The following is a 13,337-nucleotide window of genomic DNA, read 5'->3' on the forward strand; positions in this document are numbered from 1 at the left end:
TGAAGACCCCCTGCGCCTGCAGCAGGGGAGTGTGGGATTCGTCTGACCGGATGACGAGGTCCAGACGCCTACCCATTAAAAATTCACCACGGAAGAGAAACGACCCGATCTCACGATGAGGGTGGCCCTGGAACCGCTACGAGGCATTACTTCGGGGCCACCCTCGGGGATCGTAAGAGCAAAAGGCTTTTACCTCAAGCAGGCAACTGCGGTAAAATACCGCCCCAATTAAGGTCAGCAACTGAGGACAAAGGAAAAACTCCAAAACAAGGAGTTGGGCTAGTGTAATTACTAATCTTCTTCGTCCGACTCTCTCAAGTTATCTACCCTAACCAACAAGGCTTCCTCCGCTGCGGCCTGGGCTTGTCTTGCCCTTTCAGCCTCCTCTTTCCTAAGCATGACTACCTCGCAAAATTCCTTGAACGCAGCCCACCTGGCCGGGGTCTGCAAAATAGAGAAGATCACCGATCTCAGATCTAATTCCGGGCCAATAACAGCAGTAAGGGCTTCTCGATCCGGGACCCAAGCCGTACAATAGCCCAAGGTGTGCATATTCGTGTCCTCGCCTTCCTCACAGAAGGAGCAGAAGCTACTAGGGGCCTTCCCAATCCGATGAAGGAATAAATTGAAACACCCATGCCCGGTAATTATTTGCGTCATTCTAAATGTCAGTTGCCCATGCGTACGCCTAAACCACCGATCCAATACTGGCGCTACCGCTTCCCGAACCGCGACAGCCGTTGTTCCAGGTCTCCTGTAGTCGGCCTCCCACCTTGTCAAGGCTTCTTCCAGAGCATTCTCCCTTATACGTTCGTGCACCCGGTGCGTTATAGGAATCTCCTCCCTTTGGAGATCGCGTGTGTCGAGGAACACTTTTGCCAGTCTACCAGCCAGGTATTCCACTGGCATGACTCTCGCCAGCAAGAAAGCCGCTGGGTACGACAGGGTGCGGTAGGCCGCAATTACCCTGATCGCAACCCTCCGTTGCAAGGCCCTGATGTCTCTTGCAATCTTCTTATCGAGGTTAAGCGCCTGGGCCCAAACCGGGGCACCATAAAACACTACCGAGTGGATGACCGCGCAGTAGAGCCGCCGGGTGATACCCGATTGACCACGTCCCGATTGACCACCAGCCACTCACAGCGCTTGAACAGTGGAAAATCTCTAGGCACCGGCCGCTGTGAGTGGCTGTGGTCAATCGGGACGTGGTCAAACGGGACGCTCCCGAGCCGCCTCACCCATTCATTTGGCCCCCTCAGGTTGGGCATAAGCCTAGCCAATGCAAGGGACATCCTCTCAGCTCTTGGTAGAATTTCAGCGAAATGCTCGCGGAAGGTCCATCTGCGTCCGATGGTCAACCCCAGATATTTCAGAAAGGAGTTCAGAGGAACCAAAACCCCCCCAACCAACACCGACCGATTTTGCACGAACCTGTGTGCTTTCGAGAACGCACCAGCCTCGGTCTTCGCGGGCGAAACCTTCAGGCCAAGTGATTCGATTCGCCTCATCACCAAGGCCACAGCCATCTCTACCCTAGCGGTGGCGACATCGAGGTTATCCCCCAGGGCCACCACAAGTGTGTCGTCCGCATAGCAAATGATGTGGCATCCCGACGGGATGTCAGTGTCCAGGACCTCATCATACGCCAAATTCCAGCTCTCGGGTCCGTAGGCTGAGCCCTGAGGTACCCCGCACGTCATGGAGGATTCGCTTATTCGTCCCTTGGCATCAACCCAGGAGATCCATCTGTTCGCAAGGTAATCCCCTGATATTGCTCTCAGATAGTTAAGGACCTCTTTTTTAACTAAGGCCTGCCGAATCCCCTTCCAAGGGAGGGAGTTAAATGCATTCGTGACGTCTAGGGAGACGGCGATCGCATGCTGCCTCTCCTCGCCATAGACCGAGTCCAACAGGCTCCTCAGCCTAAGGATAGCGTCCGAGGTGGAGCGCTGCTCCCGGAACCCAAACTGATCGTCCGATAGTCCAGTGCCCTCGCGTATACACTTTCTAATGCGTCTAACAATGATGCGCTCCATCATCTTCCCCAGTTCATTCAGGAGACAAATCGGCCGGTAGGAAGACGGGACTCCTTCAGCTTTACCCGGCTTCTTTAGCAGGACTAACCTCGCGCGCTTCCAGCATGCTGGAAAAACTCCCTCTCGTAGGCAAGCCGTAAAACAGCGCATGAGCGGTCCAACCAGCTCTGGGAGAGCCTCCCTTATGACCCCGCCAATAATCCCATCTGGGCCTGGGGCTTTACCGCTATGCTTCATCTTTCCAGCTGCCCATAGAATCTCCTCGTCCGTGACCTCCAGGTCTTCCTCCCACATGACCAGTTCCCTTGGTCTGGGAACCAATTCCGCCTCCATTTTCGGGAAAAGCCCGGATATTATTCGAAAGACATCTCTCGGGGCAAGTGCCTCGCAGACCGGCTTCTCGAGGGAACGCAGTCTACCCGTCACGATTCTGTACGGGCGGCCCCATGGGTCCCGGTCGATCGTTGAGATAAACTCCCTCCAGGCTCCATTCTTGGCCTCTTTAATGGCTATTCTAAGCCTTTTGCGCGCTTGGGCCAATTCCCTCTCCAAAAGGGGGTCAGCCGCGCGGTTCTTCTTGCGAGCCCTGGTAATCCTACGCCTTAGGTGGATACATTCCTTCCTCATAGCCGCAATATCGTCGCTCCACCAGTAGACCGATTTCTTTTTTGCAGATCTGGAACGAGTCATCGCAAGGTCCGAGGCCTCCGTTAACGCGTTTTGTATACGTTTGGCCTGTTCCGACGCACCCCCATCTCCAGCTGATCCCGACCAAAAGTTTATAATCAAACTTGCTAATAGCAAGTCGGTCCTCAGGCTCTTAATATTCCATTTGGGGAAACCCCCTTTTGGGTTCTCCCGAGCGGTCCCCGGATTCCTCCCCAGCGCAAGAAAAATATATCGGTGGTCCGATAGTGATTCCGCTTCCACCGCTGTTACCCATGAGACAATCATTGGTAAAATTGCAGAGGACGCCCAAGTCAAATCGACGATTGAGGTCCCCTGCGGTCTCACACAGGTAGGGGCCGTACCCTCGTTAATCAGTCTCAAATCTAAGGCAGCGGCCCAGGTCACCAGGGCATCTCCGCGTGAGGTAGGGTGGGTATCCTCCCAGAGGTGTGATCTGGCGTTGAAGTCCCCCATAATAATTAGGGGGCCCCTTGAGTACTGAGAAACGGTATCGGTCACCATTTGTAAATACGCCTTAAATTCCCTAATTCCCTTATTAGGGGAGAAATAGCAGGAGGCGATTACAATTCCCTCCCACCTGACCGCGACAAAGCCAGGCCCTCGCCCGAGTACGGTAACCGGTCCAGCAGCCAGTGGTCCTTGCCAAGTTATAGCGGCTAAGGGGGGATCCTCGGATGATCCGGCCCATCGTGGGTCCGTCGGCACTATATACGGCTCTTGTATGCAGGCCAATCCGCAGCCCCTCTCATGCATCACTTGCATAAGAAGGTCCTGCGCTCCGATTAACCTGTTCAGGTTGATCTGGACAATCAACCCTATCTTGTTTGACTTGATACGGCCGCACTCCTCCGATCAGCCGCTCTCTGTGGTTTTGGACTTGAGGGTTTTGGGCTCTGGTCAACACCCCTCCTCGGCGGACAGGGGGGACACACCTCCGATCCCGCCCTGTGATCGTACCTTCTTCCCGCCTCTTTGCAGATAGGGCAGCTAGCCGGCCTACCGCAGTCCTTCGCTAGATGACCATCCGCGCCACAATTAAAGCAACAGGACGCCCGGTCAACTTCACTAGGGCATCTCTCCCTGACGTGCCCCGTAGCAAAGCACCTATAACATTGGGCAGGGCGTCTTTTAAGGAGGTCCACCCTCGTCGTAGACCAGCCTACTCTCAAACTCCCCGCCTGGGCCAGGCGTATCGCAGCATTCAATGGACACTGCGTCCATACTGTTCGCAAGCCATTCCTCGTGGCTCTGGTATGGCCCATACGAATGTCATCTGCAGCGCACCCTCCAGCCTCAGCCATTGCCGCTCTAAGCTCCCTTGGACTGATGGACGCATCAAGTCCGGATAAACGGAGTTCTCCCTTCAACGAAGGTCTGGAGACCCTAACTCCAGAATCCATAAATACTTCTTGCAGTTTGGCTGCCAAGGTGTCCGCTTTTGGGGACATGTCATTGCCCGGGATCTCTACCAACACAGCCCCAGACATTGTGGCCCTAAGCCTGGTGTGCTCGATACCCAAATCTCCCAAGTTCACGCTGTCGCGGGCCTTTTTAACGACATCGGCGAATTTCATATTCTCGGGAAAGGACATCGACACCGCCGCCGAACGCGGGGGTCGTCTACGCTCCGCCATGGGAACTACTCTTTGGGCAGGGGCCGGTTTCACCGTCCTTCCCTCCACTGGCAATGGCGGGAACTCTGCGGTCCCGTCTCCAACATCCGCCCGGTTCCCTCCTTGCTCAGCCGGAATTCGAGGGGCCTCCTCCTTCCCGGTTCGAGATCCTCTCTTCTTCGTCCTCTTCCTAGTTGACTTAGCTTGGGTAAAGCCATTCTCCTCCGTCTGAGATTCAGTGACCGCTGATGAGTGGGGGTGGCCCTCTAGCCGGCCAGTTCTCTCAAATAGTCGCCGCGGGCCCTTTTCTTGCCGAGGTCCGCCTTTACGAGCCTCCGGCAGATGTTCCCTAAGGGCTCCAGCAACCGCACTACTGACAGCAGCGGTAAGCTTACAGAAGAAGTCCTCTCCAAGGGGACTCCTTGCTGCCACCGGGGGGGGGGTCTCTCCTCCCTCCCGGGGTCCTGAGTCTATCCGCCACAGGTCTATCCTCTATTATTTGCGGGGTGACCGCCATCGGACTATAATATTCTGCAGATGGCCCAGGGGACTTCACCGCCTCCAGTCTATCATCCCTCGTAGCCGCATTTCCAAAAATCGGGGCACCACTTCGCAAATCATCCATCTCGAGTCTGAGGCGCTGATTCTCTTCCCTGAGTTCTTTCATCTCCTGCTGGAGGGACAGGATCTTCGCGCGCATGAAGCCCGAGTCGCCATCCATTGCCGCTCTCGTGGCTAGGATTTTGACCACTCCCGCTGTTGCAGCCACTTTCACTTTCATGGCGTGTGCGAACGATCCCTTAATGTTCTTGGATCTTTGCCTGCGATCCTCGACAGTCTCGAGCCACTCATTGGCTAAGGCTGCCATGTCCGCTGAGGAGAGTTCTTCGACTTGATCAAGGAGGCCCTCCACCTCCTGTCTTTGCACGTCGGTAAACCTACCGGGAGGCTGCTTATCATCGTCAGAGTCATCTGGTGACGAGATAATCCTCCTCTTCTTTGTCGAGGCCCGCGAGGACCCCGAATTCCTTCTCGGTCTTGAGGCAGATGTGTATGACACAAACTCCAGATCCTGATCCTGAGGGGTACTCGGCCTAGACGACGGGCCGGCCTCCATTGTGTCCACATATTCCAGGTCCGGGGAGTTTGGTTTGGCAGAGGCCACTATTTTCTTTCTCGATCCCGTTGACCTATCGGCAGGCTTCTCAAAATGACCTTCCTCGGCCACCTCCATGCTGACATCAGCTGATGGGAGCGTGCCCCCACTCGTCGACCTGGGCTTGTCCGTCAGTCCAGGTACATGTATATTAACCCTTTCAATCTTCACGATCGCTGCTTTAAGTGAGGGGGTCGTGGTCCCCCCCACCTCGCTCCCTTCGCACGATGTCGACGCGGGAGGGTAGGGACAAGGGCCCTCCTCGCGCCGTTCCTCGGGAGTCCGAGTCCCCGAGGGTGATTTTCCCTTAACTTTGCTGTCCATATTAGCTGAGTTGGGATTCGGCTTTTTTCCAAGAGCTCCTCTCTTGCCCCGGTTGCTCATGTCTGGATTGTGGGGATCAACAGACATGGAGAAAGGATCTTGATGTTATACCTGCTCACGCCAACACCGGCACTCTCTAGAAAAAGCGTTGTGCGCAAGCGCAGCACTAGAGGCCGTGTTAACGTTACTCAATTAAGATTATCTACACGTTGTTAACTTGATTCTTGAGTCTTCGTTCAGTTATCTAGTCCGACGTAGCAATTTTTAGCTACCCCACAAGTGTAGCCGCGAGTCCGAAGAAGCTGGAGGAGGAGCAAAGCTTCACTCAACTCAACAGCACCATCGAACCGCCGATACCAATATGATGCACTTAAAAACTAATCTATCTTAACTAATTTAACACAACTCTATTTAAACAACGAACGCAATGTTCAAATAATGATGACAACGCTATGCCGCAATAACGATAACAAAACTAATACTATCAACCGAACTCATTAACTTTAACTAATAATAATGATGAAACGCAATAAAAGAAAATTTGAACTCAGTTTAAACAACAAATAATCCTAAAATAATATTTACAAAAGCTACAATCCGCATATGACGTATTTGTCCCAGGAAACGGATATGTACCCGATGTGTCCCAGGAGGGATCAATAATGTTCGCCACGATTATGTGTACCAACACTACCGCATAAAAGCCCGAGCTAATGTGGACTCTCAGAGCAACTCCGCCAGACAACCCACTTCAATTAGATATTCGGCCCAGCAGGTGCAGAACCACCCGAAACACCATTGATTTATGTTAATATTAGTAACAAAGATGAGAAGCCATCTAACAGAGTCACATTAGAAGCCGTAACAAGCATTCCCGCATTATTCACGTTCCCTTCAGAATATAATTGGAAGTTCATGAAAACCGGTCTTGACTTCGCTCTTCAACACTTGTAGTATCTTTTAGTCTATGCCCGATATCGTTTTGTCAAGGAAAGTTTCTTACTATTCATTTACTATATTCGTGCCTTTACGAACACACTCTGAGCATCCACTCGCTCTCTATGTCGCGATAGTTCATGACCGATTCACAGCAGCACCAACCTCAAACGGCGGCCGGAACTCCCTCGGTGCCGCGGCCAGGCGAGTCTGGGGCCTACCTGGTACTCGCCCCCCGCGGATCCGCTTCTCCAAATGCAGAAAAAACGAGGGAGGAAACAAATCAAAAGTATGCAACCCCTTCCCGGGGGAGAATCACCCGGCCGCTTTTACGGGCTAAGAGTGTCACCCCGGTGTCAAGATGCGTGAGGTCAATGCGGAAACAATGATATTTTTAGTTCGCACCTTCTCCCAAGGTCCACCGCTCAAGATTTTCTCATCTCAGTCATCGGACATGGGGAACCTAATCTCCACCTGTCAGATGGCGGCCACATTCACAGGCCGATGATTCTTGATAACCCTTGCTTCGCTATGAGTTAACTTCGACGCGGCACTCCCCTCAAATTATTATCTATCTCTGTACTTAACTTTAGTGTGCCAAGGTTAATGAAAATTGCTAATCCACTCCTGAGCACTATAAACTTGTCATTCTCACACACCGTACATTCACTACTTAGTTACCCTCAGTAACACAGTCTTAAATGTCATCTCCTCAATCTAAATATCTAATCTCCAGTCTTATATGCAAAACATCTTTTATTTACGTATATTAGATGCTTTATATACTTTCTACCTCTTACACTGCTGCCTAACGTAAACCAGGCGCTCTCGCTGGCGCAGCAACACCACGTGTGTGCCCCACTATACTGTAATATTATGTACCATATGTATATAACCTTGATTTTCCCAAACTTTAATCTACACACATCACAGCAAAGAGATACGTATCCCCGCAGTAATATATCTCCACTGTTAGTTTGCAAATAACACTGCACTGGTATCTGCCTTAGTAATGCAGTCTTTAACTGTCATCTCTTTGATCTGGCTATTGAATCTCTAATCTTATATACAAAACATCTTTCATTTACGTATATTAAATGTTTTATATGCTTTCTACCTCTTACACTACCGTCTAACATAAACCAAGCTCACAGCTGCCTTAGTAATGCAGTCTTTAAATGTCATCTCCTCGATCTGGCTATCGAATCTCTAATCTTATATGCGAAACATCTTTCATTTACGTATATTAAATGTTTTGTATACTTCCTACCTTTTACACTACTGCCTAACATAAACCAAGCTCACAGCTGCCTTAGTAATGCAGTCTTTAAATGTCATATCCTCGATCTGGCTATCGAATCTCTAATCTTATATGCAAAACATCTTTCATTTACGTATATTAAATGTTTTATATGCTTCCTACCTTTTACGCTACTGCCTAACATAAACCAAGCTCACAGCTGCCTTAGTAATGCAGTCTTTAAATGTCATCTCGTCGATCTGGCTATCGGATCTCCAATCTTATATACAAAACATCATTTATTTACATATATTGGATGTTTTATATGCATTCTACCTCTTACGCTATTGCCTAACATAAACCAAGCTCACAGCTGCCTTAGTAATGTAGTCTTCAAATGTCATCTCCTCGATATGGCTATCGAATCTCAAATCTTATATACAAAACATCTTTCATTCACGTATATTAAATGTTTTATATACTTTCTACCTCTTACGCTACTGCCTAACATAAACCAAGCTCACAGCATTGGCATCGCAGCGCTACGTACACCCACTATATGTTATTATACTACTATATGCTGTGTATATGTCTCAATTTTAGCTTCAACTAAGGAGATGGTAGTACTTTTTAATTACTTTCCTATACTATACTTTAACAAATAAGTATGTCATTCCCACAGCAGTAATTTAAGTATTTTAGGTTTCATGGTCCCTTCTCTGTATATAGTGATGTGTCACCTCCGCAGACTGTATTTTCAATCATAAATCAAAAGCAGTCACTTTATCTCCGTTAAGCACATAATAATTAATATTTAATAACTCTCATTCAGCTTCTATTCTAAAAACTACAGTTTATGCACCGGAGCATGACACCACATGCTTGCTCACAGTGTATTGCTGTGAGTCTATATGTGTACAGTTATTTATTCAGAATTTAATGGTTAACGTAATAACAAACATCCGGATACTACTTCCCTGTCTATGTTATATTCCTACACTTAAAGGAATAATATATCCTTCTCATAGCCACATTTTCAACACACAGATTATAGGTTATTTCCTGTGTATGTATGTGATATGATATAATCCACACCACTTTTATGTACTACACATTTCTTCGGTATAACCAAATATATCCGAAGGAGAGTATGAAGTTTGTCTTCACGTGCATACAATACACTCAGAAAACACATAGAGTCTCAGGTATCCTTCTCGTCGCACCGCTCGGCCATGGGCGCCATAACCTCTCCCGTCACCTGCGGAAGCACTCGTATGACAGACAGGCCGTCTCGGAACGCTATCTCTCTCGCGTTAGCTATCAAACGCGTGATCTATGACGAGGAACAAAACGCAATTTCCTCCCTAGAAGCCGTTTATCATTCCGCAAAAGTATCAATCGAACGAGCAATATCAGCACTTTTATATGTTCTTTCTCAATATCTTTAGAGTTTCAAGTGATCTTACATTAATAATTTACTGTTCTTGTAATAGAGTAATGAAATCTATTATATTTTATGTTATTATTAATGTATTTATATATTCCTCTATGGGAGACGCTTTAATCGTATTTCCTCGCGAACACTTCCGCTCTCGCGCACTACATGCTTCCTAAACGGAGTCCGCACATGCGGCACGAAAAGCCGCCCTATCCAGCTCGCACGAGTGCACAATACAAAGGACAACAACAGTTTATGCACTTATGTGCATGTGCCACATGCTCCGTTTAACGTCTTCTTCTCTCAGCTGGTGGGCTCCTCTCGTTGCTCACCCTCCGCACGTCAAGGTTTTCCAGCGGCACAAGCACGTGCAGTTTCGCACATTCGCGCACGGATGCAGGCCCTTAGTGCAATGGCTGCATTTGTTGCACCGGCGCGCCCAAGACTCGTTTATATGTTTATATTCAGTTTATGTCACCCGTTGCCAGGTTTTTCCCGCGGTTTCCTTTATCTTCTGATATAGGAAATTCTTGCAATTGACAACCGCGCAGGGCTCCGAAATGGGCCACCCGCGTACGGAGCGCATAGGCGCCTCCTTCAAATACACGTGAGGATACAAGTGTCCTTCGATAAAAGTCAAACTAATATACAACAATTGTATCTTTCGTTATATATCACTCTATACAAACGTTTATGATCGCGCTTTAAGAGCGCCGTCTTCCCGTTAAGGGCCACACGAAATTTTCGTTTTCCCTGGCAACGGCGTATTCACTACTCCTACCTTTAATTATCTCCCAGCCGGCGCAGCGGGTACAGGACGCGTGCAGGCCGAGGTAAGAAAGCGCTGGACCCCAAGGACGTCCACTCCGGCTAAACAGCGAGGGGGAGACCGCGGGTCCCAAAGGCCCGCAAGGCGCCCCGCAAGGGCAGCGGAGACCCTCCGAGAGACGGAGGAGCAGCTGACCAGCCGCCACCGGCCCACGACACTGCACTTAGCTAATTAATTACGCATGCAGTCAAGCAGTGGCATACGGAAAGTTGCATGCAAAGCGTCACTACACGTCACCGCAAGCAAAAGTCGCGGCCATAGCAGCCATGCACATGCAAGCGCGGCGCGCGCCGCCACGCGTTCACTTTCGTGCAACCTCACCAGGCACGCCACTCCGCGCACCATGTGCACCAAGTGCAATTACTCCGCACTGACCACTGTCCAGTACAGGTGCATACCCCAAAAGCCACTCCCCGGGCATGTGGCGCGACCGCCACGGAGCACAAAGAAGCGAGATCACGTACTTCGTTAAAAGCACGTTCGCATGAGCCCGCGTATAAAGCGCACACACATGGGTGCAGGACACAATCCCAGCGCAATTTAGACTCTTAAATAGAGTAATGTCAGCCGGATCCAGATCGCGCAGCTATATTCAATCCCGAATTAACGTTTCAAACTGCACACACGTAACAGTAGCGTGTATGCCACGTTCACTTACGCTATTGGTATATTCCCGCGCTCTCGCTGTACACGTCAGCTATCGATGCACCGATCGGCCCGCATATAAGTCTGGCTATTATTCCAAAGCGGAACCGGAGCTTCACAGATCACGATATTCGGTCATCACTAAACAGTGCACTAAAGCGCACTTTATACTTGAGACCCAAAAAGGGTCTCCAAGACAGGAGCTTTACTCCACGTTACCGTGGCATATCAGGCACAGCGAAAGCCAGCCATCTTGGGCCGGAGCCACGAGCCACGTTTCACGGCACTGGAAAATCACTTATTTCTCCGACAATACTAAACTTCCGCACACGAAAACTACACAGATCGACGTAAAAACGCGAGCCGCACACACTGGGCGCGTTTTCAAGACGCAAAACGCGTTTATTCCGCACGGTCGTGTACGGAAAAGGCGGAGCGCCACAGAGACACGTCCACACGACTCGACGCACACGAGACGACCAACCTAACCTAACCTAACCTTGGAACCGGAATTATTTCAGATCCCGCTTCCAGTTTGTGGCGAAAACGTCACCGCAACATCGGCGGACGAGCCACAACGAGTAGCCGAACAGACGTTCGATGATATTTCATCGGACGATACTAGAAATGGATTAAGCGGCAACATCGAGCGTCGAGACAGCGCCGACGACATCGAGAAGTTGGTGAAGGAGATCGAGACTGGCGCTGGAGCGCCTATGATAGCGCCTGTGGTAGCGCAACCCGTCGTGCCTGCGACGAACACCGAAGAGTTGGTGCGGCAGACGGAAGCTATAATAAAGACTTTAGAATAACCATGTCAGTATTAAGCATGTTGTGGTCAATAGCCACATTTTTAGTGTGTTTCATCGGGGCTTATGCGTTAGCCACCGTTTATGATTTAATTATACTAGTTTTAGAGAAGTCGCTGGAGAAACAGCGCAATTGTCTGTAAAGTTATTATGTCATGTTCAAGATTATATTTTTACGTAAGATTTTGTGAAGATTTAATTATGTTTCTTTTCAAATGTATTTTAATACAGGCTCAAGATAAACTTATGTATTACCACTTTTTATTATGTTTTGTAAGCGCACTGAATGAGTATGAATGAGCGCGAGATTTTATTATATTCGTTCGATAATAGTCGAATTATGTGTTACGTACGCGAAAAGCGAATAAATATGCGTTAAGATAAAGATTAGTCACAATTTATAAAAGATATACTTACCTGCGACGATAAATACCACAATTCCGCAGCGAGCCACTTACGGGTACCTAAAACATGCAGAAAAAGCATTTAAAATCAGTTTGAGTCACAATTTCACGAGTTAAATGCTCACCTTATAAGTTTTGCTAAAATATAGCCGACGGGTTACTTGAAAATAAGAAATTAATGTTAGTTAGTCACAAAAAGTGCATTATTAGATGATATGAGTTTTATTCGATTCATTTTACCACTTTTATTTTAGTGAGAGATACATTGATTAAGCATTAGATAAGATTCTACCACATTTCACGCGAAGACAGATAATCAGTATCAATTTCAGTGGTTTCTACCACAATTTGTCACAATATATTTTATTAACATTAGTTTTAGTTTATTTAACAAGAATGTGCCACATTTAGTCACAATTCCGCGTGTTAAGATACATTGTAAAAGTTTCTCTCACAATCCGCCACAATTCATCACCCAGGAGGTCGTGACGGCGCTCCGGGGATAATACGCGGTCTCTCGAAGAATAATCACCACATTTCGATGGTAAACTCCGAGTCGGTATAGTGAAGCCACTCGGGAGGTAACTAGGGGACATACGATCCTTTGATACTCGAGAGCCCGTGTGAAGAACGTCGGGACTTCGAGTCGTTCGCTCTACTGAGCGAGTAACGCCGAGCGCGCAAAGTCAGACGCGACGTCATCGCGTCGCGCGGAGTGATATCCGCACCGAAAGAAGGGCGGATCCCGCGATTTAATTGAAGATTTATTTGATTGGCCGATGAAATACGGCCATGTTCTCTCTTTCCGAGGGAGGAGCGTTACTACCCGGGCACGTCCGAGAGTTTCGCGCCTCACTCGTGGTCATTTGTCTCCCGGACGAGATACCGTCGAGACGAAGTCCCAGCCGCGCGTTAATTCCGCCGTCGTTAAATAAGTATATTGGTCATTTGTCTTTCGACTCTCCGATGAGTCTGACGAAGTCCCGGCCGCGTGATGAAACCGCCGTCGTTAATTTGATAAGTACGCGATACGCGATAAAGCGACGCGATTAATTCCGCTTAAACGCGAAGATCGTTCAAGGTGTTAATTAAACGAGTCGAGTTCACCAAAATCTGGTAAATCTCGTTATTTCCGACAGCCGTAAAAGCATAAATTGCAGAGCGTCGGGGTTAAATTATCCGGAAAGCGAATTTTCTTTTATCGCGAGCGATTTCGT

General features: G+C 48.8%; 1 protein-coding gene across 1 annotated transcript; it reads right to left on the reverse strand.

Moving 5' to 3' along the window:
- Positions 1 to 291: 291 nt before the first annotated feature.
- LOC105462792 lies at positions 292 to 5,906 on the reverse strand. The gene is made up of 4 exons (XM_011709642.1): positions 4,818 to 5,906; positions 3,684 to 4,729; positions 1,239 to 3,513; positions 292 to 1,032 (listed from the first exon to the last, which is right to left on the reverse strand). Exons 1-4 carry the CDS (start codon positions 5,904 to 5,906, stop codon positions 292 to 294), a joined length of 5,151 nt encoding a protein of 1,716 aa, XP_011707944.1.
- Positions 5,907 to 13,337: the final 7,431 nt, after the last annotated feature.

Source organism: Wasmannia auropunctata, unplaced genomic scaffold, assembly GCF_000956235.1.
Source record: "Wasmannia auropunctata unplaced genomic scaffold, wasmannia.A_1.0 LD336095.1, whole genome shotgun sequence".
Classification (NCBI taxonomy): domain Eukaryota; kingdom Metazoa; phylum Arthropoda; class Insecta; order Hymenoptera; family Formicidae; genus Wasmannia; species Wasmannia auropunctata.